The 25,895-nt window shown below is 47.9% G+C and overlaps 2 protein-coding genes across 5 annotated transcripts in view; one reads left to right on the forward strand and one right to left on the reverse strand.

Moving 5' to 3' along the window:
• The window catches only part of Scn8a (sodium voltage-gated channel alpha subunit 8), a 157,463-nt gene extending 139,103 nt beyond the window's left edge, over positions 1–18,360 (forward strand). For 2 of the 4 annotated variants that reach the window (XM_051189929.1, XM_051189928.1), the window contains exons 21-27: positions 666–788; positions 5,987–6,271; positions 8,143–8,196; positions 8,654–8,791; positions 9,700–9,804; positions 10,324–10,594; positions 14,951–18,360. In XM_051189929.1, the coding sequence (XP_051045886.1) occupies positions 666–788; positions 5,987–6,271; positions 8,143–8,196; positions 8,654–8,791; positions 9,700–9,804; positions 10,324–10,594; positions 14,951–16,098 (2,124 nt within the window). In that variant the 3' untranslated portion in view covers positions 16,099–18,360. The remainder of the gene's footprint in view (positions 1–665; positions 789–5,986; positions 6,272–8,142; positions 8,197–8,653; positions 8,792–9,699; positions 9,805–10,323; positions 10,595–14,950) is intronic. The other 2 variants (XM_051189932.1, XM_051189930.1) reach the window with 1 other exon arrangement.
• Positions 18,361–21,621: 3,261 nt separating this feature from the next.
• On the reverse strand, positions 21,622–22,556 carry Tmdd1 (transmembrane and death domain 1). Its single transcript, XM_051190161.1, has one exon. It carries the CDS (start codon positions 22,510–22,512, stop codon positions 21,622–21,624), a length of 891 nt encoding a protein of 296 aa, XP_051046118.1. The 5' UTR covers positions 22,513–22,556.
• Between the last annotated feature and the right edge of the window lie 3,339 nt (positions 22,557–25,895).

Genomic DNA, 25,895 nt, shown 5'->3' on the forward strand with positions numbered 1-25,895 from the left:
GGTTATAGTTAAGAGTGAGAGAGGGGATTGTATAAGTAGTTCTCACTGGGCCAGAATCCCATCAAGGAGGCTCTTGGGGAAGACAGTCACCTGTGGTACTTATGTTTCCTTTGTTAATTTGTCATCCAGTTCTCAAATGGTTTCTTGTCAACCAGGATAAGAGAGCTTGTCCCTGTCGGAAATCCCATGGTGGCTGAGCTGAGGAGGGGCAGCTGGTGTGGAGTGTGTGTATTTATCTGTATTCTTTTCCATAGGTTCCATTAAGTTTGTCTGGCTTAATTTAATGGGAACTTCTGGGAGCTGCAGACTGTAAAGGGCGAGGGTAAGGTTCTTGTCATCTCTTCAGGCTCCTCTCCTTCCAATGGGACCTCCTCCTCTCCCTTCCCCTCAGCCTCTTCCCTTTCCAACTTGCGTGTGTGTCCTGCCACCTGCCTTTTATTCTCTCTTCCCTTTGTGTTTTTCTTCTGCCTCTCTCAACCACCTTTCCTTCCAGGTCGTTTGAGTCAAGTTGAAGTAGGCTGAAGTAGGCAGCCGGTGCCACCCACTTCCTCTGCGGGGGCCCCTGTCTGTTAACTCAGGGCTAGGGGTTTTATTCTAACATGCTGGAACCTCTGTCTTCTTTTTTTTTTCTTTTTTTTCTTTTTTTCTCTTCTGTCTCCGTGTAGGTCTCTTTAGTCAGCCTTATAGCTAATGCCCTGGGCTACTCGGAACTAGGTGCCATAAAATCCCTTAGGACCCTAAGAGCTTTGAGACCCTTAAGAGCCTTGTCACGATTTGAAGGGATGAGGGTAAGCTACTAAGAGCAGCCGATCCTTCTGCATGCCAATGGAAACTGTTAAAGCATGCTAGAACTGATCACATGGTGGGAAGATCATTCCAACACAAACTCTGTGATGCAGCCGCTGAATTGATCCTCCACTTTCTTCCTCACACCTGCCCCATGTGCAGGGGAGTTCCATTAAGCTGCCTCATCACATTAATACTGGCCCCACCCCCAACAACATGCCGCTGCAGAACATGTTAACACTGGCTCCCCTCATTTGGCCTGGCTTACCTGTAGCACTGGGAAGGCTTTCTGGGCTGTTGGATTTATAGGGAGAATCACCAGGTGCAAAGAAGGGGAATTATAACCCAGAGACCCTCTGAAAAGCATAGGTTGAAGGCAGGCATAGTGCTGGGTAGGGACAGCAGCCAGATGGGGCCTGTGGCCTTGAGGTCACTGAGAAAGCAGCCAAGAAGGGACTTAAAGATGGTGGCAGGCTTGGAACTGGGGATGGAGCAGAATTTGGCATGACCCTGGGAGAAGAAATCCTTTTCTTTGTATTCTGATTCCTCTTATTGCACCTTGTTGTTCTCAGCCCAGTCCCATAAGGACTGGCAGCCTCTGTCTGATAGTGAAGCTTTTCTCCTCACCCCCCAAACCCTCCACCCATGCTCTGTGGTCCCTGTTCTCACTCCATCAGAACGGCCGACAGTGTGACATGACTGAGTATCAGCTAGTTCTGAAATTTCTTGAGACCCCTGTTCCTACTTGGACGATACACTACCTAAGTTCAGACAATACAAGGGGTTGTCGTCTGCCATAAGAGAAGGAAGGCTTTCTCTTTTGATGCCTTTTCTGGTCTCTTTTGGTTTTAATGATTGTTAATGTGCACAGACGTACACACACACACTAAAAACTTGTTTTCCAGAAAATGATGTGGACAGCCAGTTCGATGGTGATTGTTGCCCTGTGCTAATCAGGGGGGCTGGTTATATATACTTCAGGGGCCCAAGAAAGCTCGCTTCGCTTTAGATATTGAGTACATGCAGGAGAGCAAACCAGAGGATGTTTTAAATATGCAAATATCAGAATGTAGGCATGAAAATGGAACAATTGCAATGGTCACATGAAGTAAGACTGACTGGCAAAACTAGAGACCAGGACAGTGCAGCTGTGCCCATTCATCATCTGTGACCCTGGCCACTAGTCCACAAAGCTACTCACAGCTATACAGGATGAGGACACTCTCATGGGAACTTAGGAAATTTATCATTTTAGTGTATTAAACAAATGCTGTCTGCAATGAAGTTGAGTTTACTCTGTAACATAGTCACAGTTTGACTTTCTACATGGGAGCCTTCAGTAGCTCTCCTGCAGCCTTCTGCAGGAAGGGTAATTCCAGGGCAGTAAATTTATTCCAATTAAAAATGAATTCTTCCACTAGTAAGAGGTTTCAGCATGTGGGTAATACAGATACTATTCCCACCAATGTGTGTTGCTTCAGAGTCAACAGTTGAAATGGCCATGTTGTAAGTGGAAACAGGGTTTTTAAATGCTCATCTCTGCTTTCCTACTTGCCCAGATTTCTCATAAGGGATAATAAGGCTTAGTAGTTTTAGAGTTAATAACCCACCTTGGTGGCCGAAAACCTCTGTACAAGATTCAGCTATGAACATCCCATCAAAGGCACTGGACCTGAACCTAGTCCTTGACAAGGACCCTGGCCTCCTAAAGGAGATGGCCATTTCCTACAGACAGCTTCCAGCATGCCCAGCTGGCACTAGGAACTTCCCATCTTGTTGCTCATCACTGTCACTCTGTCACTGTGTCAAAAGCAGTTGCCGTGGACCAGCCGGAGGCATTTGCTCAAAGGAAGTGTTTTGAGTCCCAGATGCAGGAATCCTTTTGGTGACCTCCCCTTTTCCCCTTGACTCCTTTCCTACCTTCCCTCACCTCTCATTTGCCATTTCCCCAAAAACTTGGGCTTGCCAACCCTCAAGTAGATCAGAAGCCCCAAGTCCAGAATAAATGATCAATTCTATTTTTTTTTAACTACCTAGCTGTTTTGTTTAAGGTAAATAGGCAGGAACAGCTGTGAGCCCAAAGCTCCAAGTTAATAGTGTTCAGTGGGGGAAGTGGTGGAGATACCACTTTTGGTTGGTGCCAGTCAGCCAACTGGCTGCTTTGGGCAAGTAGAGAGGGCTCAGAGATCCATTTCTGCCCTGAAGCCTGTCAGCCCTTCTGGGGAAGATTGGTCCAAGTAGATGTTAGGCTATGTTCATAGCAAGTTACCCAGTAGTGCCTGTGTTTATTCGAGTATGATTTTCCATGGGGTGTGTGTTTTCATCCAGTAGCTTGGCTTCTTCAGTGTGCCAGCATTTGCAAGATCCCACCTAAAGCCCTCAGCTAAGATACTTGACACACTTACCATCATCCATGCAGATGGGCTCAACTGTCACTGTACTGCTCTGGTTCTAGGCTCAACCTTTCACTTGAAAGGGGAATGTCACCCTAGCCTGTCCTGGGGTACTCACTTCAGTCTCCTCTCCTTCCTCAAACCAAAGACCAGACATTGCAACAGTCCTGCTATTGGCAAAGGAACACTTGATGTCACTCCTTGCTTTTCTCTCCTCCATAGTAACCCTTCAGCCCTTGCTGTTAACTCCGAGGGTATTTACTGCTGTGAAACATGCATGCATCTCTGTTGTCAATATATAGTTGTCATGAAAGCCATGTTCCCTCTGCCAGACGCTCAGAGCTATCTCCCAAATCTTGTAGAGCTTTATGGGTGAAAGTAGTGTCCTAAGCAGTGGGAGATGGTAAAAATGCAAGAATTAACATCCAGCAGAATTTGCTCATCAACTAAGTTACAGTTAATTATGTTTGTGTCAATTACTAAGTATAAGCTGCCTTTGAAAAATGCAGATCTCTTACAGGTTTCTAGACCTACCCTTGAGCTCTGTGGCTAAGCTGTAGAAATCTAGCTTATACCAATGCTGGATTTCATCATAATTAGGGCAATGTAAAATACCCAGAGAGCAGAGGGAGCAAGCATTAAGTGGATGCTGAGAATATTATCACTAGCTTGGTCCTTTCCGTGAGAGAGGGAAGCCTGACTTCTTGCCCTTCAGTTGTTGAGAACATGTAGCAGTCCTTCGAGAGCAGAGTTAATCCTGCTTCACAGCTCACAGCTTAATGGCCAGTGTCCACAGCAATCAGAAGCGATGAGCAAATCGCACTGAATCTCTTTACTATTTTATCTGTAAAACTAAGGTAAGGAGTTCTCCAGTAGCGGTGATCAATAAATGAAACTACACTGCAGAGGCTGAGACTGTATCTTAGAGGAAAACCTCTTGCCCAGCATGTGTGGGACCTGAGTTCACTTCCCAGTACAGAGGAAAAGGACGTTTTACAGATAACTTTTTTTATAGGATTTTTGTATCTTATGGGCCATGAGCCTCAGATTAGCACCTTGGGTTAGCTAGCTCTCCCTTGCTGTAAGTATCTTGTATCCATAGTTTACTGCAACATATGGACACCTTGTAGACCAGGATAGATTGAGCTTGACAAGAGCTCAACAGCACCCTCATAGTGGGAAGAATTAACAGAGCAGGCTTCAAGCTGACTTGCCATGAAAATTCACCAGCTCAGGCTTCCTCCCCTTGGCACTGCTCTCTGCCCCACATCACGGTGTCCCCGAGCTCCGTTGCGACTTGCTACCACACACACATGAGTTAGTGAAGCTTCACATAGTCTGCTCTTACTGTTTGAGAAGCGACTGTTCATTTGTGGATCATCCCCTATATTTTTCCTATTCTTTTCTACATTTCATTGCTTTTTGGTGCTCTCAGTGAAGGGTGAAAACTGTAGAATGAGGAGGTAAAAGTCAAATCTGATTATCCAGCACCTTTGATATATGCACAAAACAACATGCAGAATCTCCAGAATTCAGAAATCCTGGGTGCCCTTGCTTGAAGAAATAGCCATTTGTGGTACTGACCATCTGGGCTATACAAGGTTTCTTGGTCTAAGAATAAAGAAACAACTGCCTCTCAGTCTAAAGTCCTTCATATATGAATTGGAGAATCACAAAATAAACAATCTATAAACAATCTAAAAGCAAGAGAAACTCCAACTATTTTCAGTACAGAGCAGAACAGGTGTCTTCTCAGCCATGTCTTCCAATGAGTACTGTCTGAAGTAGACACACGAAGCTGTCAAGACAGCCTTTATGGGCCTCAGCAGCTCTGCCCAAGACATTGTTGCCCCACGACCTCCAATATTGCTTTGTGATCTCTGAACTCTGGCAAAAACTGCTTCAATGGGAGGTACTGGTTGCCTCCAGCATAATGCTTTTAAAACCCAAGAAACGTCCACTCCTAAAGGCACTTTGGTTTTTTAACTTAATTCCTGAGCTTTACTTACTATTTTTTTTTTTTAAATATTCTACCAGTCTTTTTAGTTTTAAGGGCGGTGATCTAACCCAAACCCTCCAGAAAGCTTTAAGCCCTTTTGATTTCTGAAACTGAAGAATGGAGTTGAGGCCTGGACTGAGCAGAGGCTTGAGAAGCCAACATCTCGGAAGGCAGAGCAGCAAAGAACCTTGAGTGAGACTCACAAAAGCTCAGATTTTGTCTTAAACCATTTGGTAGAGGGAATATAGCTTTCTCTTTCTTCTTGAGCCTGCAAGATCTGCATGCTCAGCTATTGCCTGAAAAGAGATAACTGCCTTGCATAGTTGTAAGACTTTCCGTATCGTGCTAACCCAAAGGGCAGCACTCTAATTTTGAACAATCGTGCCTTGTTTTTCAGAGGGGGAATGTGTGTTGAAAGGCTTCTAGTGAGCTTGCAATTGCTCAGATTTCAGGTGGGGGGTGGAGGGGATGTATTTTGTCAGTTGAGAAGGAGGGAGACTGGACTAAGACATCGTTTTTCTGGTCCCAGGTTGGTGCTTAGAAAAAAAAAAATCAAATCCAACTTGGGCAGGGGAATTTGCATAAACTGAAATAAAACACACCGAATTAAAATTCACCCAAATATAGTGCAGAGACTTAGGACATTTAAGTCCTGCTTCTGGGCCTGTCCAGTTACACTAATTGCAAAGTCAGCACAGTGTTTTCATGACAGAAAAGCCACAGGAATATCATTCCCCTCCTGGAAACCAAAAAGAATGTGCCTCTCCACTTCTGGCCAGCACTGAGCAGCCTCCCCCTTCCAATGCAGGTGGTGGTGAATGCCTTGGTGGGTGCCATCCCCTCCATCATGAATGTGCTGCTGGTGTGTCTCATCTTCTGGCTGATTTTCAGCATCATGGGAGTTAACCTGTTTGCGGGAAAGTACCACTACTGTTTTAATGAGACTTCTGAAATCCGGTTTGAAATTGATATCGTCAACAATAAAACTGATTGTGAAAAGCTCATGGAGGGCAACAACACAGAGATCAGGTGGAAAAATGTGAAGATCAACTTTGACAACGTTGGGGCAGGGTACCTGGCCCTTCTTCAAGTGGTGAGTGCTCCTGCATCAGATCTGGGGCAGCTGGGCTGCCAGCAGAGATCCCACTTGGTTCCTTCTCAACCCTTGCTCCAGAGTCAGGCTCACAGGGGTCTTGATAAGACATCACTCCCCGAGTCAGTTTCCCAGAAATGCCTTTCCCCAGGCTTCCCTGTTCTGACTCAGCATCTGCTGAGCGGCAAATAGAAATGCTGCAGTAGGAAAAGGTGCTAGAGCAGTGGTTCTCAAACTGTGGGTCACAAACCCACATATCAGATTTTTCCCAGTAGTAAGATTACAGTTGTTAAGTAGCAATGAAATAATTTTCTGGTTGGGGATCACAATAATAAAAGGAACTGTATTAAATGGTCCAGCATTAAGAAGGTTGAGAAGCACTGTGCTAAAGGGACCATCTTCACTCCCCGAGGCAGTTACAAGGGGGAGAAGGTGAGTCCAGAGGCCAATTTGATAGAGTAGGAAGCCCTAGGGACAGTTATGCTGAAGTATACTAAGGACAGGCCAGCACTACCTTGCTGGCATCCCTAAAGCTCAGCCCCAGACATGGGTATCAGGGGAGGGGCTCATTTTAGTGACCAAGCTGCTTTTGCCTAAGTTCATTCTACTATCCCTAGCTTTCTTGTCACTTCACCCGGTGCTTGGAACGTTTGTTAGATGAGACTGCGTGTTGCAGGGAGAGCTGGTGTGGAGCTAGCACACTCTAATGTGTACTAGATTTGTAACTTGAGACAAATTGTTCAACTTCTCTGACCCTTTGATTCTGTTATTGAATGTAGATAATAGCTTGCTTACTTGTTAAGAGAATTTGTGATTTAAAAAAAAAATATCTCAGCACAATGCCTAGCACAAAGCTAATTAAGGTAATTGTTATTCTGTGCTTTGGTTCCTGTTATTACCACGCCTACATCATTCAACTGTTGTGAGTATTGAATGTGATAGTGCAGGGAAAGCTCCCAGTCTAACCTAACCGTGGTGAGCACTCACTGTTAGATGCAGTAGAGGAGAAGTTAATGAGATGCACCATACTCATGGGACACCATGATGGCACCTTTGCTGTCCTGTCACAGTTTAACCAGTTGGGGCTCTTTGGGTTTAAGCAGTAATGGAAGGATAGAGCCCTTGTCTAATATGGACAAGGCCCTGAGTTCAATCCCCAGCATCACAAAATAATTAGGTGACTAATTAATTAAAAGAAGAAATGGGTTGGGCCCATGGCTAGAATCTGGGCATCTCAGAGAACCAACATGCAGCCACCAGCTAACACAAGTGATCATGCTCCGTGTGCAGGTCATCCAGTGTGTAAAGCAGCTCCCAGAGCCTGGAATCTGGTGAGCATAGCAAAGCTGGAGACTGCTAAACTGACTGTCATGTTTTCCACATCATGCCAGCTCTAGCAGGCTGACTGAAGGCTGAGAGAAGGCTGCCAAGGAGAAGGCAGGCCCAGGGCTATGCATGCATTAGTAAGGATGAGTCCCAAGCCTATGGGTTTGTCTGTTTAACACAATTGTGAGTTTTTAGGCCCTTAGCGCTTACTGAACACCTTGTTAAAGAGTGGCTTCTTGGTGAAGGTCCAGGCATTCCAGTGGACTCCTGAGTTCATGCACATGGCTCACCTGTTGTCACTCTGCTCTCAAACCCTATAGTCACGTGTTAGTGCAGTCATTGCTGTGTGTGTCTTCACCAGGCTTTGGTGATATTTTCAGGGACTCTATTAAAGTCTCTTTGGACTCTTTCTTGATTGAGTCCTGTGTCCCTGTACACTGTACCATCCTGTATTCTTGCCCAACCTAAGCCTGGCCTTTAGGATCCTGCCTTGACTCCAATTACTCCCTAACAGGCACAGTCTAATGACTGACTCTGTTTCTCAGGCAACCTTCAAAGGCTGGATGGACATCATGTACGCTGCTGTAGATTCCCGAAAGGTAAGGACACACATGGTAAAGTGACCAGCTTAAATGATAGAAAGAAGATACGTGGTAGATCCATCAGGGACAAGGAAGAGCAGAAGAGGGAAGGGCCCAAAGTGTCTCTCTGGACACCAACTGCTTGTCATGTTGATTGTAGATCTTTTTCCTTCTCACACACTGGCTGTGCATGGCCAGACCCTGCTGTTCACATGACCCTGGTGGCAGTGTCTAGCCTCCATCCTTCCTCCCTCCCCCTCGCTTCCCTGCTCCTTATCCCCAGACGTGACAGTGCCCTTGAAGGACAGGTGGACCAGGGGAGGGCAGAGAGAGCCTATGGCTTCCACCCCAGCCTGTCAGCCACATGAGGGGAGAGTAAGACTGGCAGCTTTGGCATGTTGGAGTCAGCCCCCCCCATCCTGATGACCCCCAAGGCAGGAACTGACTTGAGTGCCTCTTTCCCATCCTTCCACAGCCTGATGAGCAGCCTAAATATGAGGACAACATCTACATGTACATCTACTTCGTCATCTTCATCATCTTTGGCTCCTTCTTCACCCTCAACCTGTTCATTGGTGTCATCATTGATAACTTCAATCAACAAAAGAAAAAGATAGGTCTCCTCCCCACATTGCCAGTGGTCAGAGGTCAAACCAGACGAGAGGCACACTGGCCATGTCTCTAGGGAGACTCTGTCTAAAACTCAAACTGCCACCTCATGGTAGCACTGACCCCCGTTTCCCGGCAACAATCCCAGCCAACCCCTTTTGTTTGGGGCTGTACTTGGCAGTGTGTGGCTTACCACATTTCCATGAGGTCGCACATTCCTGAGGCCCCTGCTGTTGGGGCTTTCTACCAGAGAGATGGACAAAAGAAAGTACTGTGGTGAGAGACAGAACTTGTCAGTGGGATTTTGAGTCCACCCTCAGAGGGTTCATTTCCCACATGGCTAGTGATTCTTCCAAAGCAAACCGGATGACAGACTTACTCTTGTGTTCAGTCCAGTGAGTTGAGAGAACCACAAGGTCCAAATTTTGAATTTCATAAAAAAGAGAGTACACCATTTGTGGCACTCAAAACTCTTCTTTCTAATCATTTGGGAGAGGTGCTAGGCATGGCAATACACACCTTTAATACCAGTATACAGGAGGCAGAAGCAGGCAAACAGATCTCTCTTCATAGTTCCAGGCCATCCAGAATTACATAGTGAGACTCTCTTAAAACAAAACTTAAAGCAAGCAAACAAACAAAAAGACATGCTTTCCCCTTGATGTGGCTATCTTTTGGTCCCTTGCCCTGAGAGGCTGAGGTTGGACAGTCCCGTCTCACTGTGTGGCCTGACATATCTTAGACACCCAAGCTGAAGCTGGAGTAATTGCCCAGGAATGCTCCCTGCAGGAGAGCTCCCCCACCAAGCTGACCTCTGTTGGGGAGAGCCTCTCCATTCTCAGTGCTGGACCTAGGTGCTGAGTCACACCACCAGAGCCAGTTGTAATTGTCCTTTCTTCATCCTTTCTTTACTTTGGAGGTCAAGACATCTTCATGACAGAGGAACAGAAGAAGTACTACAATGCCATGAAGAAGCTGGGTTCCAAAAAACCCCAGAAGCCCATTCCCCGCCCCTTGGTAAGAACACTGGGCAGGTGTAGTTGGCTTTTCACTCTTTGGGGGCCCACCACCCAGCTCCCAAATAAATACAGGGAGACTTACTCTTACTTATGAATGCCTGGCCTTAGCTTGGCTTGTTTCTTGCCAGCTTTTCTAGCTTAAGTTATCCCATTTCTCTTTGACTATGTTTTGCCTCTGGGTTTTCTACCTTTCTTTTTTCTGTATGTCTCTCTTTCCATCTTTCCATACTCTGTGGTTGGCATCCTTTTCTTGCTCCTCATTCTTCCTAGATCTCTCCTCCTATTTATTCCCTCTGCATGCCAGCCCACCTACCCATCTCCTACCTAGTCATTGGTCATTTAGCTCTTTATTAGACCAATCAGGTGTTTTAATCAGGCAAAGTAACACAGCTTTACAAAGTTAAACAAATGCATCATAAAAGAACACAACACATCTTTGCGTCATTAAACAACTATTCCTCACCATAAATGAGTGTAACACATCTTGAACTAATATTCTCCTATCTTTCCTTCACAGAACAAAATCCAAGGAATCGTCTTTGATTTTGTCACTCAGCAAGCTTTTGACATTGTGATCATGATGCTCATCTGCCTTAACATGGTGACAATGATGGTGGAGACAGACACTCAGAGCAAGCAGATGGAGAACATTCTCTACTGGATTAATCTGGTCTTCGTCATCTTCTTCACCTGCGAGTGTGTACTCAAAATGTTTGCCTTGAGGCACTACTACTTCACCATCGGCTGGAACATCTTTGACTTTGTGGTGGTCATCCTCTCCATTGTGGGTGAGTGGGTGGAGCCAGCTGAAGGACAAGGGCCCCAGCTTCAAGGGTGGATTGCTCAGGGTGGGTAGGTGCCCCTCAGATCCCACCCCTGTGTGCTTTTCTGTCTTCACAGACCTGCCTGGCAGGGCGCATAGGTAGTGTGTTTCCACTGAGTGCTCCCAGCCCTCTTGGGTGTAAATGTTGCAGCCCAGAGGCAGGAGATGAAATCGGATTTGTTTTCAAGGGATTCAGAGTGTACCAGGAAAAGCAAAAGAAGCTTGTTTTTTAAATGTGGCAATGGCCTGAGGAGATGGCTCCACTGGTAAAATGATTTGCTGTATGTCTTCGTTAGGGCTTCTATTGCTGTGATGGAACACCATGACCAAAAACAACTTGGGGAGGAAAGGGTTTATTTCATTCACAGTTCCAAAGAACAGTTCATCATCAAAAGCAGTGAGGGCAGGAACTCAAGCAGGGCAGACACCTGGAGGTAGGAGTTTTATTCTCAATTGATGCTCATTCCTTTCTGGTTTGTGTGTCAAGTTGACATAAAACTAACCAGTCTACTGTACAAACATGAAGACCTGATTTTGATCACCAGAACCCATGTTGTGGACATGGCATACAAGCTTATAATCTCTTCACTGGGGAGGCAGAGACAGGCAGATCCCCTGGGCTTGCTGGCTGGCCAATGTGACCCACTTGGTGGGTTGTAGGCCAGTGAAAGACCCTGTCTCAAAAAACAAGGTTGATAGCACCTAAGAAATGACACCCAAGGTTGACCTCTGGGATACACACACACACACACACACACACACACACACACACACACACACACACACACGTACAGCTATAGTGAAGTATGAACTAATAAAAGCATGGCTAAAGATTCTGGGGGCAGTGGTCACAGAGCTGATGCCATTGCCAGCAGTACTGAGACGTCACTGTAGGCAAAGTCACACCCCCTGAGTTGTCTCATTGGTACCACAACTGCACCAGAGTCAGGATGTCTTACCTACCGTCACTGCTTGGCTCGTTCACCTGGGAGGTGGCAGAAACAGAACTCAAGTTGGTCCCAAAGTTCATGTTTCCTTCAGCCTAAAATCACAGTAGGGTTGACGTTCTGGCAGGTGAAGAAGTCCTCAGGTCATGTCTCCTTGAAAGGGGCCCCAAGTGCTATGTCCATGCCTTGGTTCCAGGTAAGAGTGCTCAAAACCACGGGAGCTAGTCCCAGAGTGTCACTTGAGCCCACCGTTCTCTGAAGTCAGTGATTGAGGGTACCACAAAGCAGATGGCCTCCTCTTAGCCCAATGCATCCTCTAATTTTGTCCAAAAATGTGATGGCATGTGGAACACTGAGTTTTGGAACATTCTTCCCCAAAAAAGATTCCCTAAGCTAAATTATTGGAAGTGACAATGCATAAAGAGGTCCCTTTTGAAAGTTACTGTGTGCATTTACCTTCTGCAGTAAACCTAGGATGAGGCAGGCAGTAAAGAATTTGGGATCCCATGCTGTCTGCTTCTCCCTTTGTTTTAAAGACCAACTTATGTCAGGGCACAGTGGTGCACACCTTTAACCCTAGCACTCTGGAGGCAGAGTCAGGCAGATCTCTGTAAGTTCAAGGCCAGCCTGGTCTATGTGGCAGGTTCCAGGACAGCCAGGGCTATATAATGAGACCCCTGTCTTAAACAAACAAAATAAAACTTATTTATATTTATGAGTGTTTTGCCTACATATGTATATGTGCACTATATGTGTGCCTGGTGCTTATATTGGATCCCCTGGAACTGGAGTCCCAAGTGGTTTGAACCACAATGTGGGTTCTGGGTACGAAACCAGGTCCTCTGCAAGAGCAGCAAGTACTCTTAACCTCTGTGCCACCTCTCCAGCCCCCCACACTGCCCACTTCTATTAGACTGAAGCATCTTGTGCAGGTAATAAAGGTAGTTTACATCTTAGTGGAGCATGCTGCCAGCCATGGCCATTCTGATGTTGATTGACATAATCACTGAAGAAGTCTCAAGTGTGAAAGGAACTGAGGCCCAGAGAAGTCCCTGAGACATGTGGCTAGTGAGTGAGTATTTAAATAGGGATAAAGGCCAGCTTTGGCCTAAGTCCATCTTCCCAGCCTCCCTTGCCTACTACTGTACATAAACTTTTCTGCCAAAACATGACTAAATGAGATAGAAAGTCCAGTCAAATCACACCCCCCCATGCTATGTTGTCCTCTAAGACAGTGATATTGAAGCTTTTGATGTGGAAATTTTTATCAACTGCTAATCTGTTCAGAAAGGAAAAACATAGAAATTCTTTTTTAAAAGTAAAAGGAAGGTCAGAGAGATGGCTCAATAGGTAAAGGCACTTGCTGCCAAGCCTGATGACCTGAGCTTCATCCTTAGGACCCACTTGGCAGAAGGAGAATCTTCTGACGCTCACATAAATGTCATGTCATGTATACACACACACACACACACACACACACACACACACACACCAATAAAATGTATTTTCATGTACCTGGAGTGCCCTTTTCATGGTTCCGCTGGGGACAAACACTCCTCCCTCAAGCCTTTGTTAAAGTGTGGTGGGCTCTCTGAAGCCTTACCTCTTTCACTTACATCAATGAGAAGCAAAGGCAAGGCAAGGAGAAATCTGAGGTCCTGGGGTCAGCACCAGGCAATCAATCGGCCATAGCTTCTAAGAAGGAGCACACCTGTCACCCTCCAGGCTCACCCTCCTTCCCTTCCTAGAGGGCAAAATTCTTCCCTGGCCTTTTTTAAAATTTATTTATTTTATGTGTTTTGCCTATTTTATTTTATGTGTTTTGCCTACATGGTATAAACATGCACCACATGTTTGACTTGTATCCAAGGAGATCAGAAGAGGGTGTCAAATTCCCCAGAATTGAAATTGCAGACAGTTGTGAGCTGTCATGTGGGTGCTGGGAATTGAATCCTGCTCCTCTGAAAGAGCAGTGAGTACTCTTAACCACTGAGCCATCTATTTCTCCAGCCCCAAACTGTGTTATTTTGTGGTGGGTAGTGTGTGTGTGTGTGTGTGTGTGTGTGTGTGTGTGTGTGTGTGTGCACGCGCACGCGCGCACACGCACGCACAGTGAACCACACGCATGGACCTGGAGGTCAATCCTGGAACTGGAGTATGGATGGTTATAAGCCCCCATGTGGGTGCTGGGAATCAAACCTGTGTCTTCTGCATGAACAAAGGCTCTTAACCACTACACCATCTCTTCAGCCTCTTTTCTGGCTAAAACCTTCAAATGAGAGATTCTTGAGCTCTCTGCAACTAGACTGATAACACTCATGAATACTCATGGCTAAGAGACACTGGAGTGACAATACTGACAAATACTCATAGCTAAAAAACTTTGTGCCAGTGGATGTTCATCCGTCTCCTTAGCATGCAGAAGGCAGAGAGTAGCATTGCATGTCGACAGCGGTCCCTGCTTCCTTCAGCTCTCACTTCTGGCCTTTTCTTCTCCTCTTACTTCTGTGGCCTTGCTAGGACTTCACTATGTTGCTGTTTAATTTTAAGTGGTCTACTTGAGGTGGGTCTACATGGGAGTGGAAATAGAAATGGCATCCAATCGTCCATTTCAACTCTTCTGAATCCACCTCCTGCTGGCATTGTACCTGCTTTGAAACTGGTTTCTGTTTTATACCTTTCAGCTCAAAAGTTCAAGGCACCAAGTAGGCTGCCACCCTAGACATCCCCCTTTAATCTCTGAGGCTAACTCACTCACTCATGAGGAGATTGGGGACGAAAAACAAACCAAGAATAAGATTCATTGAAAATGCGTAGCATTAGCAGAATAGTTAGGATGTGAAAATCAAAGGGTGGGTTGTCATGGGGGGAACTGGGGCCTCCTGTGCCATTTGTAGGTTAGAAACCCTGGTGGCATCATAAAGAGCGTTCAAAAAGCTGTGTGTGCACATGCTGAATGAATGGAAAACAAAGGTCTGCTTTGTTCTGGGCACAGGAAGGGATAATGTAGTCACTTTAATCTGAGGCAGACAAAAACAACATGTTAAGTATACAAGTATAGAAAAGATAGTCCTGTGTCATTTCCTAAACATAGATACACTTGACTATTTATGAACTTACACATAATAAAACTGTAAAAAAAAACACTAGAACCATTGAGACTTATGGGTCCTCTCAGGCTAAGTACTGGGTGCTGTATAAGTTGCTAATTGAGCACACAGTACATGTGGTAGTTTTCTCCACTTTTCTGTATGTTTAGGATGCATAATTATTTTATTATGAGGGTTCCACTCTAGTAAAAGGCACACATTCTATGTGTTCTTAAACTTCTGTGTTTCAGACCTGAGTAATCGAGTCCTCTGTTCCTCCTTTAGGAATGTTCCTGGCTGATATCATCGAGAAATACTTTGTTTCCCCAACCCTATTCCGAGTCATCCGATTGGCCCGCATTGGACGAATCTTGCGTCTGATCAAAGGTGCCAAAGGGATTCGAACCCTGCTCTTTGCCTTAATGATGTCATTGCCTGCCCTCTTCAATATTGGCCTCCTGCTCTTCCTGGTCATGTTCATCTTCTCCATCTTTGGGATGTCCAATTTCGCATATGTGAAGCATGAGGCTGGCATTGATGATATGTTCAACTTCGAGACATTTGGCAATAGCATGATCTGCCTATTTCAGATCACAACCTCAGCTGGTTGGGACGGCCTACTGCTGCCAATCCTAAACCGCCCCCCTGACTGCAGCCTGGACAAGGAACACCCAGGGAGTGGCTTCAAAGGGGACTGCGGGAACCCCTCAGTGGGCATCTTCTTCTTTGTCAGCTACATCATCATCTCCTTCCTGATCGTGGTGAACATGTACATTGCCATCATCTTGGAGAACTTCAGTGTAGCCACAGAAGAGAGTGCTGATCCGCTGAGTGAGGATGACTTTGAGACTTTCTATGAGATCTGGGAGAAGTTTGACCCTGATGCCACCCAGTTCATCGAGTACTGTAAGCTGGCAGACTTTGCAGATGCCCTGGAGCATCCTCTCCGAGTGCCCAAGCCCAACACCATTGAGCTCATCGCCATGGACCTGCCCATGGTAAGTGGAGATCGCATACACTGCTTGGACATCCTTTTTGCCTTCACTAAGCGAGTCCTGGGAGACAGTGGGGAGTTGGACATCCTGCGGCAGCAGATGGAGGAGCGGTTCGTGGCATCCAATCCTTCCAAAGTGTCTTACGAGCCTATCACAACCACTCTGCGGCGGAAGCAGGAAGAGGTATCCGCGGTGGTCCTGCAGCGTGCCTACAGGGGACATTTGGCTAGGCGAGGCTTCATCTGTAGAAAGATCACCTCCAGTAAGCTGGAGAATGGAGGTACACACCGGGAGAAAAAGGAGAGCACCCCATCCACGGCCTCCCTGCCCTCTTACGACAGTGTAACAAAACCTGACAAGGAGAAGCAGCAACGAGCAGAGGAAGGAAGGAGGGAAAGAGCCAAGAGGCAAAAAGAGGTCAGAGAGTCCAAGTGTTAGAGGGTATCAAGAAGGGAAGCTCGCACTGGCTTAACAGATACAAGTGAAAGCTTGTTTACAAACTTCTGCGTCTCACCAATGCAGAGCAGCTGTGGAGATGCTGTACTGGAAGACCTATACCAAACATAGTCTGCTTACATGTGACACGGTTGCATCTTGTGCAGTGACCTGCCGAGGGCAAAGGACCCTGCCCCCTGAACTCAAGATTTTCTATCGCTTGGGCCGGTGGTTACTGCATGTTCCACACTCAGTCAATGCAACTTAGGACTACACAACAGGATACAAAACAGAGGTGGCTGCTGGGACCGGCAGATTGCCGTCGCAGCCAAATGGATTTTATTTTTTCATTTGTTGATTCTCAGAAAGAGAGCATCCCTTTAAAAGTTTGTTTGTTCATGCAAACAATATTTGCATTCTTACATTAGTTAAGCTAAGCAGCAAAAAGAAACACACACACACACATTCAGCCTATGTCACTAATTGTCTATTTCTTTGACATAAACATCTTCTCCACATGGGTGTCACGTGGTTTGGAGATGGGTGGGGGAAACAATCAGGTTTTTTTCAGGCTGAGGAGGACTTGCTCAGGCCAATTCCAAATATTGTGCTCGTTCAATGCGTAGAAATGATTTGCATGATGGCATGCTGTGATCAGGAGTCATGCATGAGATCCATTCACCACAAGACACTATTAATCCTGTCCCCTGCATTGGGTCAGCCTTTGGACGGGACCCAGCCCTGCACCATTCACTGTATTTGGAGAAATGGTAAGCGTTCCATACCGGCTGCAATTCTGAGTTCTTAGAAGTCTTTCATACACCTCCGGGTAGGGAACCATAACTAATCAATTGACCACCACCACCAACAGAAACAATCCAACCCAACAAGCAGATGGATCCGTTGTGTGTACATGTTTAACAGACATCTCAACATACAGCCATTGTTGCACATTTTGCAAGGTAAACTATCTAATGCTGCTCTGTCCAGTACATGGGGAGACTTTGGCCCCGAATGGCTTGTACTATTAATGTCACTGTAAAACCAAATCCTAGGGCTAAAAAAAAAAAAAAAAAAAAAAAAAAAAAATAGAAAAATAATTCATTTGTATCTTGCAATATTATGATTGTTTAGCCTTCATCCTGGAGAACTGACACTTGGGGTAGAGATAAAAGTGCTATTTACTAATAGTAGCATGTTATCTCTAGGAGGCCTTTGGGGGGACTTACAGAAACCTTTCTCTGGGGGTTATGGGGTGCTTACTTCATTTGGTGTCATGTCTGTCTGAATTGTGGCTTTTCTCAAGCTCAGGGTAGATATGGAAAGGGGTTAAGATATTCTGAACCTGTAGAGGGATTGTCACACACTCCCATCTGCGGGTTCTTCCTGCCTCCATCACATTCCTCCAGCCAGCAGGGCTTCCCTTCCCAGCTGTCCAGGGCTGGGTATGGGCAGCAGTGTTGCTTGGGGTGTGGGTGTGGGCTCTTCTGTTTGTGATCTTCAAAATAATGGTCACTAGCAGGAACTGAGGTAGAGGTGGGCCGCCTCTGGGCCAAGCCCACTTGGTCTTGTTAGGGCGCTGGCTTTTGTGAGAAAGGGACTCTGTATTAATTCTTTCAGGTGTTGCAGCTTCCCTGGCATTTCCTTTCTGTCCACCTTACTTTCTGCTTAGTGGCCTGCCCACTGTTGTGGGGGGATGGCTTCTGGGGGAGCGCCATACCTTCCATTCCATCTCTGGCTTTTCAGAAGACAGCTCTTAGTCCAGGGTGTCTCACCTGACCACAAAGTTCCAAAGCCAAGATGCCACACTGGAGTGTCAGAGAGTCTCAGAACCAAGTCAACATCATCCTTCCTGAGCATAGGGTAGAGGGAAGCGAGCCATCCACCACCAGACACATTAGACCAATCTGCCTTGCAGTAGAAGCACTTTGGATGTAATCCCACAGTTCACTTGACTAGTTTTGAATAGAACAAACCACAGCCAGTCAGTGAGCAGGGCTTTCTCTCCTGTTGGACCAGTAGACACTGTCCAGCTGTCCTCAGCTTGCCAAGACCAGCTGGGGAAGTGTGACAGTGCCCCTGCTGCCTGCTAGGACGAATGTGGAGAGCCACGTACCGGCATAAACAGCACAAAACAGAAGCTGACGCGTGGTTATTCTTTTTAGGAGAATTATAAATACTGTAATATATAATTTTATTTTATTGGCATGCCTTTTTGTAAATACAAATTACTATCTTATTAAATAGGAAATGGCTTCTGGCTTATGCCATTGTCATGTTTATTTTTATTTTTTATACTTTCCTTTCTTCTTAGAACCAGATGCTGTCAGCCAATGTACACCCCAACCAGACAGACAAAAAAAAATTTTTTTTATTGCTACTGGTCTTTTCCAAAACAACAAAATATATACATATATATATATTTTTGTTCCAATGTGCAATAAATTCTAACCACTTCTATGCAAGATTTGGCTAAACTTAATCACTGATCTTAGATCTTGAGATGGGCAACAGCTATTTGATCTGCTAAGAACACCAAGCGCCATGCTAGTAATGTTAAGCTACTAGAGCCTAGATCTGACGTCTTCCCCCAGCTCCTGACCCAACCCAGCGGGCTGTCACCTCCCTCCCATATCTCACACCCTCCAGAACTCCCAGGAAGAAGCCACCCAGCCCACTGATTAGACCTCTCCCCCTGTTGCCCCTCATCCCCTTCCCTCCACCCAGCCACTCCCTCTGTCCCTACTCTCTCACCACCCTGCTCCACACTTTTTCTTGTAAACCACACCATCACCAGCAGTTCACACCCGCAATTAACAGGCATTGACCCTAAAGAACCAGATATGGCAGTTTTCGGTTGGTTTCATTTTGTTCTGTTCCGTGTCCTCACAGAGTGAGCAAGTGGCAATGCTTTGCCAAATATTCACGAAGCCCACCAATCAAAGAGCAGCAGCAGCAGCCAGTACCACTGCACACACACACACATATATATATATAGATATATAAATATAATATAAATATTTATTTTTTGTAGCAGGTCCTTGGTGCAGTATTTATATTCCACAGTCCTCCTTTAAAAAATAAAATAAAAAGAAAAAAGCAAACAGTCATGTGATGCTGTTCATTTAAAAACGCAGAGCCAAAGCCCCTGAGCAGTAGCCACCATGACTGCTGGTTGTGTGAAAATAACCCCCCTCTTCCTTAACTTCCCTGTGGCTGAGGGTGAGGAGACTGGAACCAGAGCAGAGGGTGAGAGCAGGGAAATGTCCCAAGTCCTTGTGGCCTGCCTTCACTCTCTGGCCCCGAGCCACTTGGGCATCTGAAGCTGTGGGCAGAGGGGAAACAAGCTCCCTATCAGGGCCCTGGAGCTACTGCGCCCAAAGGGTTTCTTTCATTTTGTCTCCACAGCCAATGCAAACTGTAAAAGACCAATAGAGTGTTAGTGAATGCATGGAGGCCAACGCTGCACTAAACGAGACATGATTTTTTTTTTAAAAAAAGTCAATTACTATAAGCCAAAATGAAACAAAATAAAAACGACCCTTTTTACCACACAAGGGAAGCCTGTCTTGGTGTGTGTCTGTTGTTTGACTTGCCCATCCTCGAGTTCTGGGAGGGGTCTGGGAACCGGACCCTGAAGCATTTGAGAAGAGGAGAGCAGGGCTAGGTAGAGACTGCAGAAAAAAAGCCAGGTCCAGGTCCCCAGATACCTGCTGCCACTGCATTTGGCATTACCCCTTAGGCTGGACCCCTCCTTCAGCTGTCTCCCTCAGCAGAGCCCCCAGAGATGGCCTCAACCAACCCAGCTGGACTGGCCTTACTTCTGTCTTGTTCATGGAAATGACTTAAGAAAAAGCTACTCCCATCCCTCAAAGCTAGCAAGCACGCTGCCCAGCAGCTTCCCCTCCACAAGCTAGTGTTGGGCCATGCCCTCCGTCCACTCCCATAATCCCAGACTGGGGCTGTCCCCTTCACATTTGTGCAGGGGAGGGGGCACCCCTTGGGAACATCCCTCTCCAGGCTGTGTCTCCTGGTCTAGGGACACTCAGGAGGGTCTTGAAGTGCCCACTCTAGAAGCTGAACTGGAGAGAGATGGCTGGTAGGTCAGTCCCCATCCTTGTCCCTCAGCCCCAACCTCCAGGCCTTCTGTGGAGGGTTAGGACTCGGCGATTTGAGTCCTGGGCATCTTCCCTAACGATGCCTCTTTCTTTTCTCAGATGTTGCCCAAAGTTTTGCAAAAAGCTTCGTTCATTTTCAGGTACTCCCCCACCGCCTAAAGAATCAGCTGCCACCAGTCAGTGGGGGGGCAGGGGGCGTCGGGAGAAGAGGAAGTCTGGGTGTGAGGCCAAGACTTGCACCATGGCTAGTGCAGCCTGGACCCATTCTCAAGACTTTCTCTGTTACAACACTCCTGAGGCACCTCTGCCCCTGATCCCACTGCTGTTTGCTGTACATAGAGGCTAAGTGGGGCCAAGTGGGCAGGTGTGCACATGTGGTGTGTGTGTGTGTGTGTGTGAAGAATGTACATAGGTAAAGGGGAGTGTGGTCCAGTGGTTCCAGAAGAGGGACAGAACGTGTTCCATCCCTAGCTTGACCACTGGCTCGCTGTGTGGCCTTGGGCAAGTCACTTAACCTCTCTGTGCCTCAGTTTCCCCATCTGTAAAATGGGGGTAATAATACTGACCTACCTCACAGGGGTGTTGTGAGGCTTTAACTAGATGTTTTGTAAAGTGTTCTGAGATACAGAGACCAAGGCGCCAGGGAAGGGCAAAGTATACTTTGGACTTGAGGAAGATGAACTAGTACCATAAACGCTGCTATTCTGAGAGCCATTTTAAACTGCACCGCTCCACTCCCCTCCCCCGCTTCTCATCACCAGGACAGCAGGTCGAGAAATGTCTTTCCTTGCACTTGCTTCTGGGGTTTGTGATTCTAATTTTTCCCCCTTGCTGTATCTCCTTCCTTACCCCCTTGACTTGTCCCCTGTTTTGTTTATGCGGAAATGGCAGAAATGCTTGAGAAATGAGAATGTATAAGTGGATTGGAAGTTTATAGTCTGAATTTTCAATTTTACTTTGTACTGTACATCTTTTTACTTTAGAATTTGCAATAAAGGGTTACGTCAATCTTGTTTTCAACTCTCCTCTTGGACTGGCCTGTCATTCTGTCAGTGTTTTTGCCCCCAAACCCCTGGCCCTGGGACTGCCTGGCTATGGCAGGGTGGGTGGGAAAGTGTGAGGTCCCCACCGGTCTTCAGGAGGCCTTGAAGAGTGACAGAGTGGCGTTGCACATTCCAGCAGGACCCGAGCTCCTTGCACAGGCACCCACCGGCCTCTGGGGCACAGACTTGCCTGCCAGTCAGCTCTGGGGTCAAGAGTCTGGCTGCGCCCCATATGGAGAAGTGAGCAGCTTCTTGGCATGGGATGGGGGACAGCTCTGGGGACCCCTGAGCCCGCTCCTGAGGCCCGCACCACCCATTTCCATTCAACCAGCCACAAACTGCGCCCTCCACATCCTTTGGAAACTTTATAGTAGTGGGGCCCCGTGGTTGGGGGACCGCCCCCTCGGTGCCCAGGCTCCAGGCAGGAGCTGCTCTGTTTCCCAGCGACAGAGCGCCGGGGCCGGTTTGGGCCGGGATTTAGGGCGCGGTGCAGGGGCGTGAGGTCGCGCAGGGTTGCCGTCGCTGCCGGCGATCCAGAGCGTGAGCACAGTGATCAGCACCCCGGTGCCCAGCGCGCCCACGAAGCCGGAGAGAAGGCCTAGAGCCAATGGCCCGATCCAGGCTGCTGGGTTTCGCGTGTATGGGGGCTGCGGCAAGCGCTCCACGATCAGCTCTAGGTCGTCCCAGGAGGGCTCGGGGACCGCAGCGCGGCGGTCGCGCGGTGCCGGGGCGGGGGCAGGAGCCACAGGCGGCTTCATGTAGTTCGCGCCCGACCTGCGCAGCTGCAACGTCGCCTGCTGGTGGAGGTTCTTGGCCAGCTCCCGCGCCACATCGGGACGGCCGCTGCGTCGCAGGGCTCGGGCCATGCGGTCCCACGACAGGGCAGGGGCCTTGGCAGCCAACCAGGACGCCAGCGCCTCGCGACAGCCGTCGGAAACCTCCCTGAACTCGGCTGGCGCGCCCTTCGGCCCCTCCGAAGACTGCGTAGCTGCTGCCCGCCGCCTTTGCCCCACGGTGCCCTGTTTTCCCGGAGAGGGTGTGAGCAGCTCGGGGCGAGCCAGCCGGTCCTCAGATAGCCGGGCAAACTCCGCGTCCAGGTCAGGCTCTGGCGCCTCAAGGAGCGATCGGAAGTGGCTGCACTCCTCCGGGGTCAGCAACTCTGACAGGCGGACGGCTGCATGAGGGCCCATGGCGTCCAGCGCACCTGTGGGGGCCAGTGCCCGGTTGCAGAGAGCCAGGACCAGCGCCCACACCATGGCTGGGCCTGAGGGAGGGGCTCCGAATGCCTCAAGGCTGGGGATTGTGGCGGAGCAGGGGCGAGGGACGTGTGTGGAACGTGGAACGCTCCTGCCAGAGAGAAATCAGGGGCCACAGGGTCTAGGGAAAGAAGCTCCCAGCAGCCTCTGGTGGAGAGACAGAACTGGTGACCCAACCCATGGGACTGGGTGACAGGACGAGCTTTATATTCAGATGCCTAATCTAAACTAATTCATGTATGTAGATTTGTACCAGATGCTCTGGGCGCTCTCCAGTCAAGGCCTAGATTCTCCCAGATGCTCTCACATCTGCTAGTCTAAACCCTCATCTTCTCAGGACTGGACAAATTCCCGGCTCTCCCATCCCCACATACTTGGGCCCCCACTTACCTAACACATCTTTTACCAAGATGGCTTGACTGTGGTTTGGTCCACAGTCCGGCATTTTGGCCTTCATGGTGGACCCTGCTATCTCATGTCTTCAGGGGGCCACACACGCTGCCCACACACATCATAGCTCATCTCTAAGTATCTCCACACACACCATCATGCCCAACACACTGCAGCTAGACCTTTTACTGTCTCACCCTAAGACTCAGGTCCCCACTTTGTCCCAATAGTGACCAGTATGTAAGTGTTGAGCAAAGGTTTGTTGACAGAGTGTGAATTCTTTGAAACCAGTCTCCTGTCCACAGCCACCTGTCCAACCCACATGCAGAGGGTACTTAAGGGTAACTTAGCATCCTACCTGACTTCTCCAACCTCAGGACTCCCCACTCCTGCCCCCATGTCTTGCTCTTGTAACAAACATGAAGGATGTCAACAATGTCCTCTCCAGTCTCCATATTTTGCTGACCTCTACCTCTCCCTCCTGGGAAGATACCTGACTTGCCACTTGTGGGTATTTTCTTTCTTTTTCCTTTTTCTTTCTTTTTTTCTCCCCCATGTGTCTGTGTGTGGTGTGAGAGCACCTGTGTGTGTACTGGTACAGGCCTGAGCCTCACAGGCTCAATCACTCTCCACCTTATTCCTTGAGTCAGGGTCTCTCAGTTGAATCCAGAATTCGCTGATAGGGTTAGTCCAGCTAGCCATCTTACTCTGAGGGATCCCTTACTTCTGCCTTCCAAAGGCTGGAATTACAGCCCAGCATTTACATGGGTCCTGGGGACCCAAACTCTGGTCTCCACGTCTGCATGGTAAGCACTCTGCCTGCTGAGCAATCTCCTTAGCCCTCTTGGGCATTCTGTTTGGTTTTGTTTTTCTGTGTAACAGTGCTTGCTGGCCTGGAACTTGATCTGTAGGTAAATCAGGCTGGCCTTGAATTTACAGAGATCCGCCTGCCTCTGCCTCCTGAGTGCTGGGATTAAAGGTGTGGGCCACCACCAACCTGGCTCCTTTTGGGCATTCTTGAGAGAAGCCCTGAATTCTTCATTGGAGTACTCCTCTAGAAATATCAGGGTCTACTCAACAGAAATCTCCAGTGACTATATCAAAATCAAACAGTTGCACCAGCCGTGAGAAGATTGCTAGAATCCACCCCCAGTACCCTTACCTGCTTTTCAGTTATATATTTATAGGATCCATTTGGAGGACTCTCCCCACTATGGCTTCTCAGGGGTGTCCTTGGAAGTTTGGGTAGGTGGTTTTATTCAGCATCCCCACAATGTCATCATACAATAGGTACATGATAAGCTGCAGGAGGACATGTCTGGACCTCCAAGGACCAAAAGGTAGAGCTCTTTGAATCCTGGAAATATCCCATTTGTGCCTCCAGTGGCTGCTTCTGGTTTCGCCTCCTGTGAGCTCATACTGAACCCTAAGAGGGAACCCAGCATGCCATTCTCCTTGGTCTGTGGCAGGCAAGGCCCTGAGATCCCAGCCTCTCCACAGTGTCCCTAATTTTTCCATTTATCGGTTTATTGTGAGCTGTCAGAGATAACTGGGACTAAAAGACAGTGAGGAAATGGACAAGGGGCCTCATGGCCTGAAAACTGGGCTTTGGATGCCTCCACACCTTGCCCCTCCACCCTGTGGAAGATAAGTATGACCTTCACCTCAACCAGGGCTGCTGTCATGGTCTTAAGGGTTCCTCTTCTTCTTCAGCCCTCCTTTGTTCATGAATTCATTCAACAAACATGTTCACACTTCACTGTTCCTTATACTCCAGAGTCTAGGGATACAGTCAATCAGTCAGGATGGAAGGCTCTTTATATGTGACCTTGAGCCACTGGCATGGCCTGAAGAGCAAAGTTCCATAACTTTCTGCTGAGGGAACAGAAACACCCAGAGCCACAGCCAGGGCACTGACAGACCTGAGTAGCCAACACTTCCCGCATCCCACAACCCCCAAGAAATCCTTCAAATGCCACACATCATAACTTTAATACTGTGTAATATTTTCTTTTAAAATACAGTCTCTTCTGAGGTAGACAGACCACAACTGCAGAGCATTATCAGACAGGAGATAAATATGCCCATGTACAACACACAGCAAAATGAGGTAGAAATGGTTACAGCTGAAGGAGAGGATCCCAATCCAATATTAGCAGAGGGAGTGGATGGCCAGTGTGCCTCCCCTGCAGGGCGTGCTACACCCCACCCCTGCACCCTACCCCTGCACTCCACCCCTGGATTCTTTGGTATGCCCCCAACATTGCTAGGGCTAGACGTGCCCTACCATCCTGCCCCATGCTCATGAGGTAGGTGCTGCAACCGGGGGCTGTCTTCTTGTGCAAAGCTTCCAAACCTGGGAACAGAAAGAGCCCAGCAAAGAAGTGTGGGGACCCTAGGATGGGTCCATGGACTTCTATTCAGCCCCCTAGAGGTGCTGCTGCTTGAAGGGACAGCTGCCTTCCCAACTCCACTTCCCTGCCCATCTACCCCACCCACCCCACCCCCAGACCTGAGAGAGCCCCCTTACTCCATGTTCCCACCAAGGGTCTCTTGGCAGCAGCACTCTGAGCCACTTGCTTTGAGTCCTGCCCTCGGTTGGGTGACTCCAAGGAGAGGCTTAGAGAGAACAAGGATGAAGGAGGCACAGCAGATTCCCTGTTCACACTCAAGGCTAGCACCTGCCCTCAGCACCTGGCCCTGCCGAGGCTCTCATGCCATCCTTGGCAACTGGAAAGTGAAGGGGACTAGGAACTGTAGGGACAAAGGTGGAACAACGATGGGAGTGGCCCTTCATTGCATCAAAGATTGTGAAACAGTCTGAAGAGCTAAACAGCCGGTGCCCCATTAAGGGAATGAACAGCAAGGGAATGGATAGGGCTTGCAGAGAAGGGCTCTAGTCCCTCTGTGTGGGAAAATAGCCTGTAATCTCCAGGCCTGACACTCTAGGGAAACAAGTAAACACACTACCCAACAGAGCTTTCTCTGCCTGC

This window comes from Phodopus roborovskii, unplaced genomic scaffold (genome assembly GCF_943737965.1).
Source record: "Phodopus roborovskii unplaced genomic scaffold, PHOROB, whole genome shotgun sequence".
NCBI classification, from domain to species: Eukaryota; Metazoa; Chordata; class Mammalia; order Rodentia; family Cricetidae; genus Phodopus; species Phodopus roborovskii.

Coding starts and splice junctions, on each gene's coding strand:
- Tmdd1 (XM_051190161.1), bottom strand. CDS start 22,512: ATGGTGTGGGCGCTGGTCCTGGCTCTCTGCAACCGGGCACTGGCCCCC.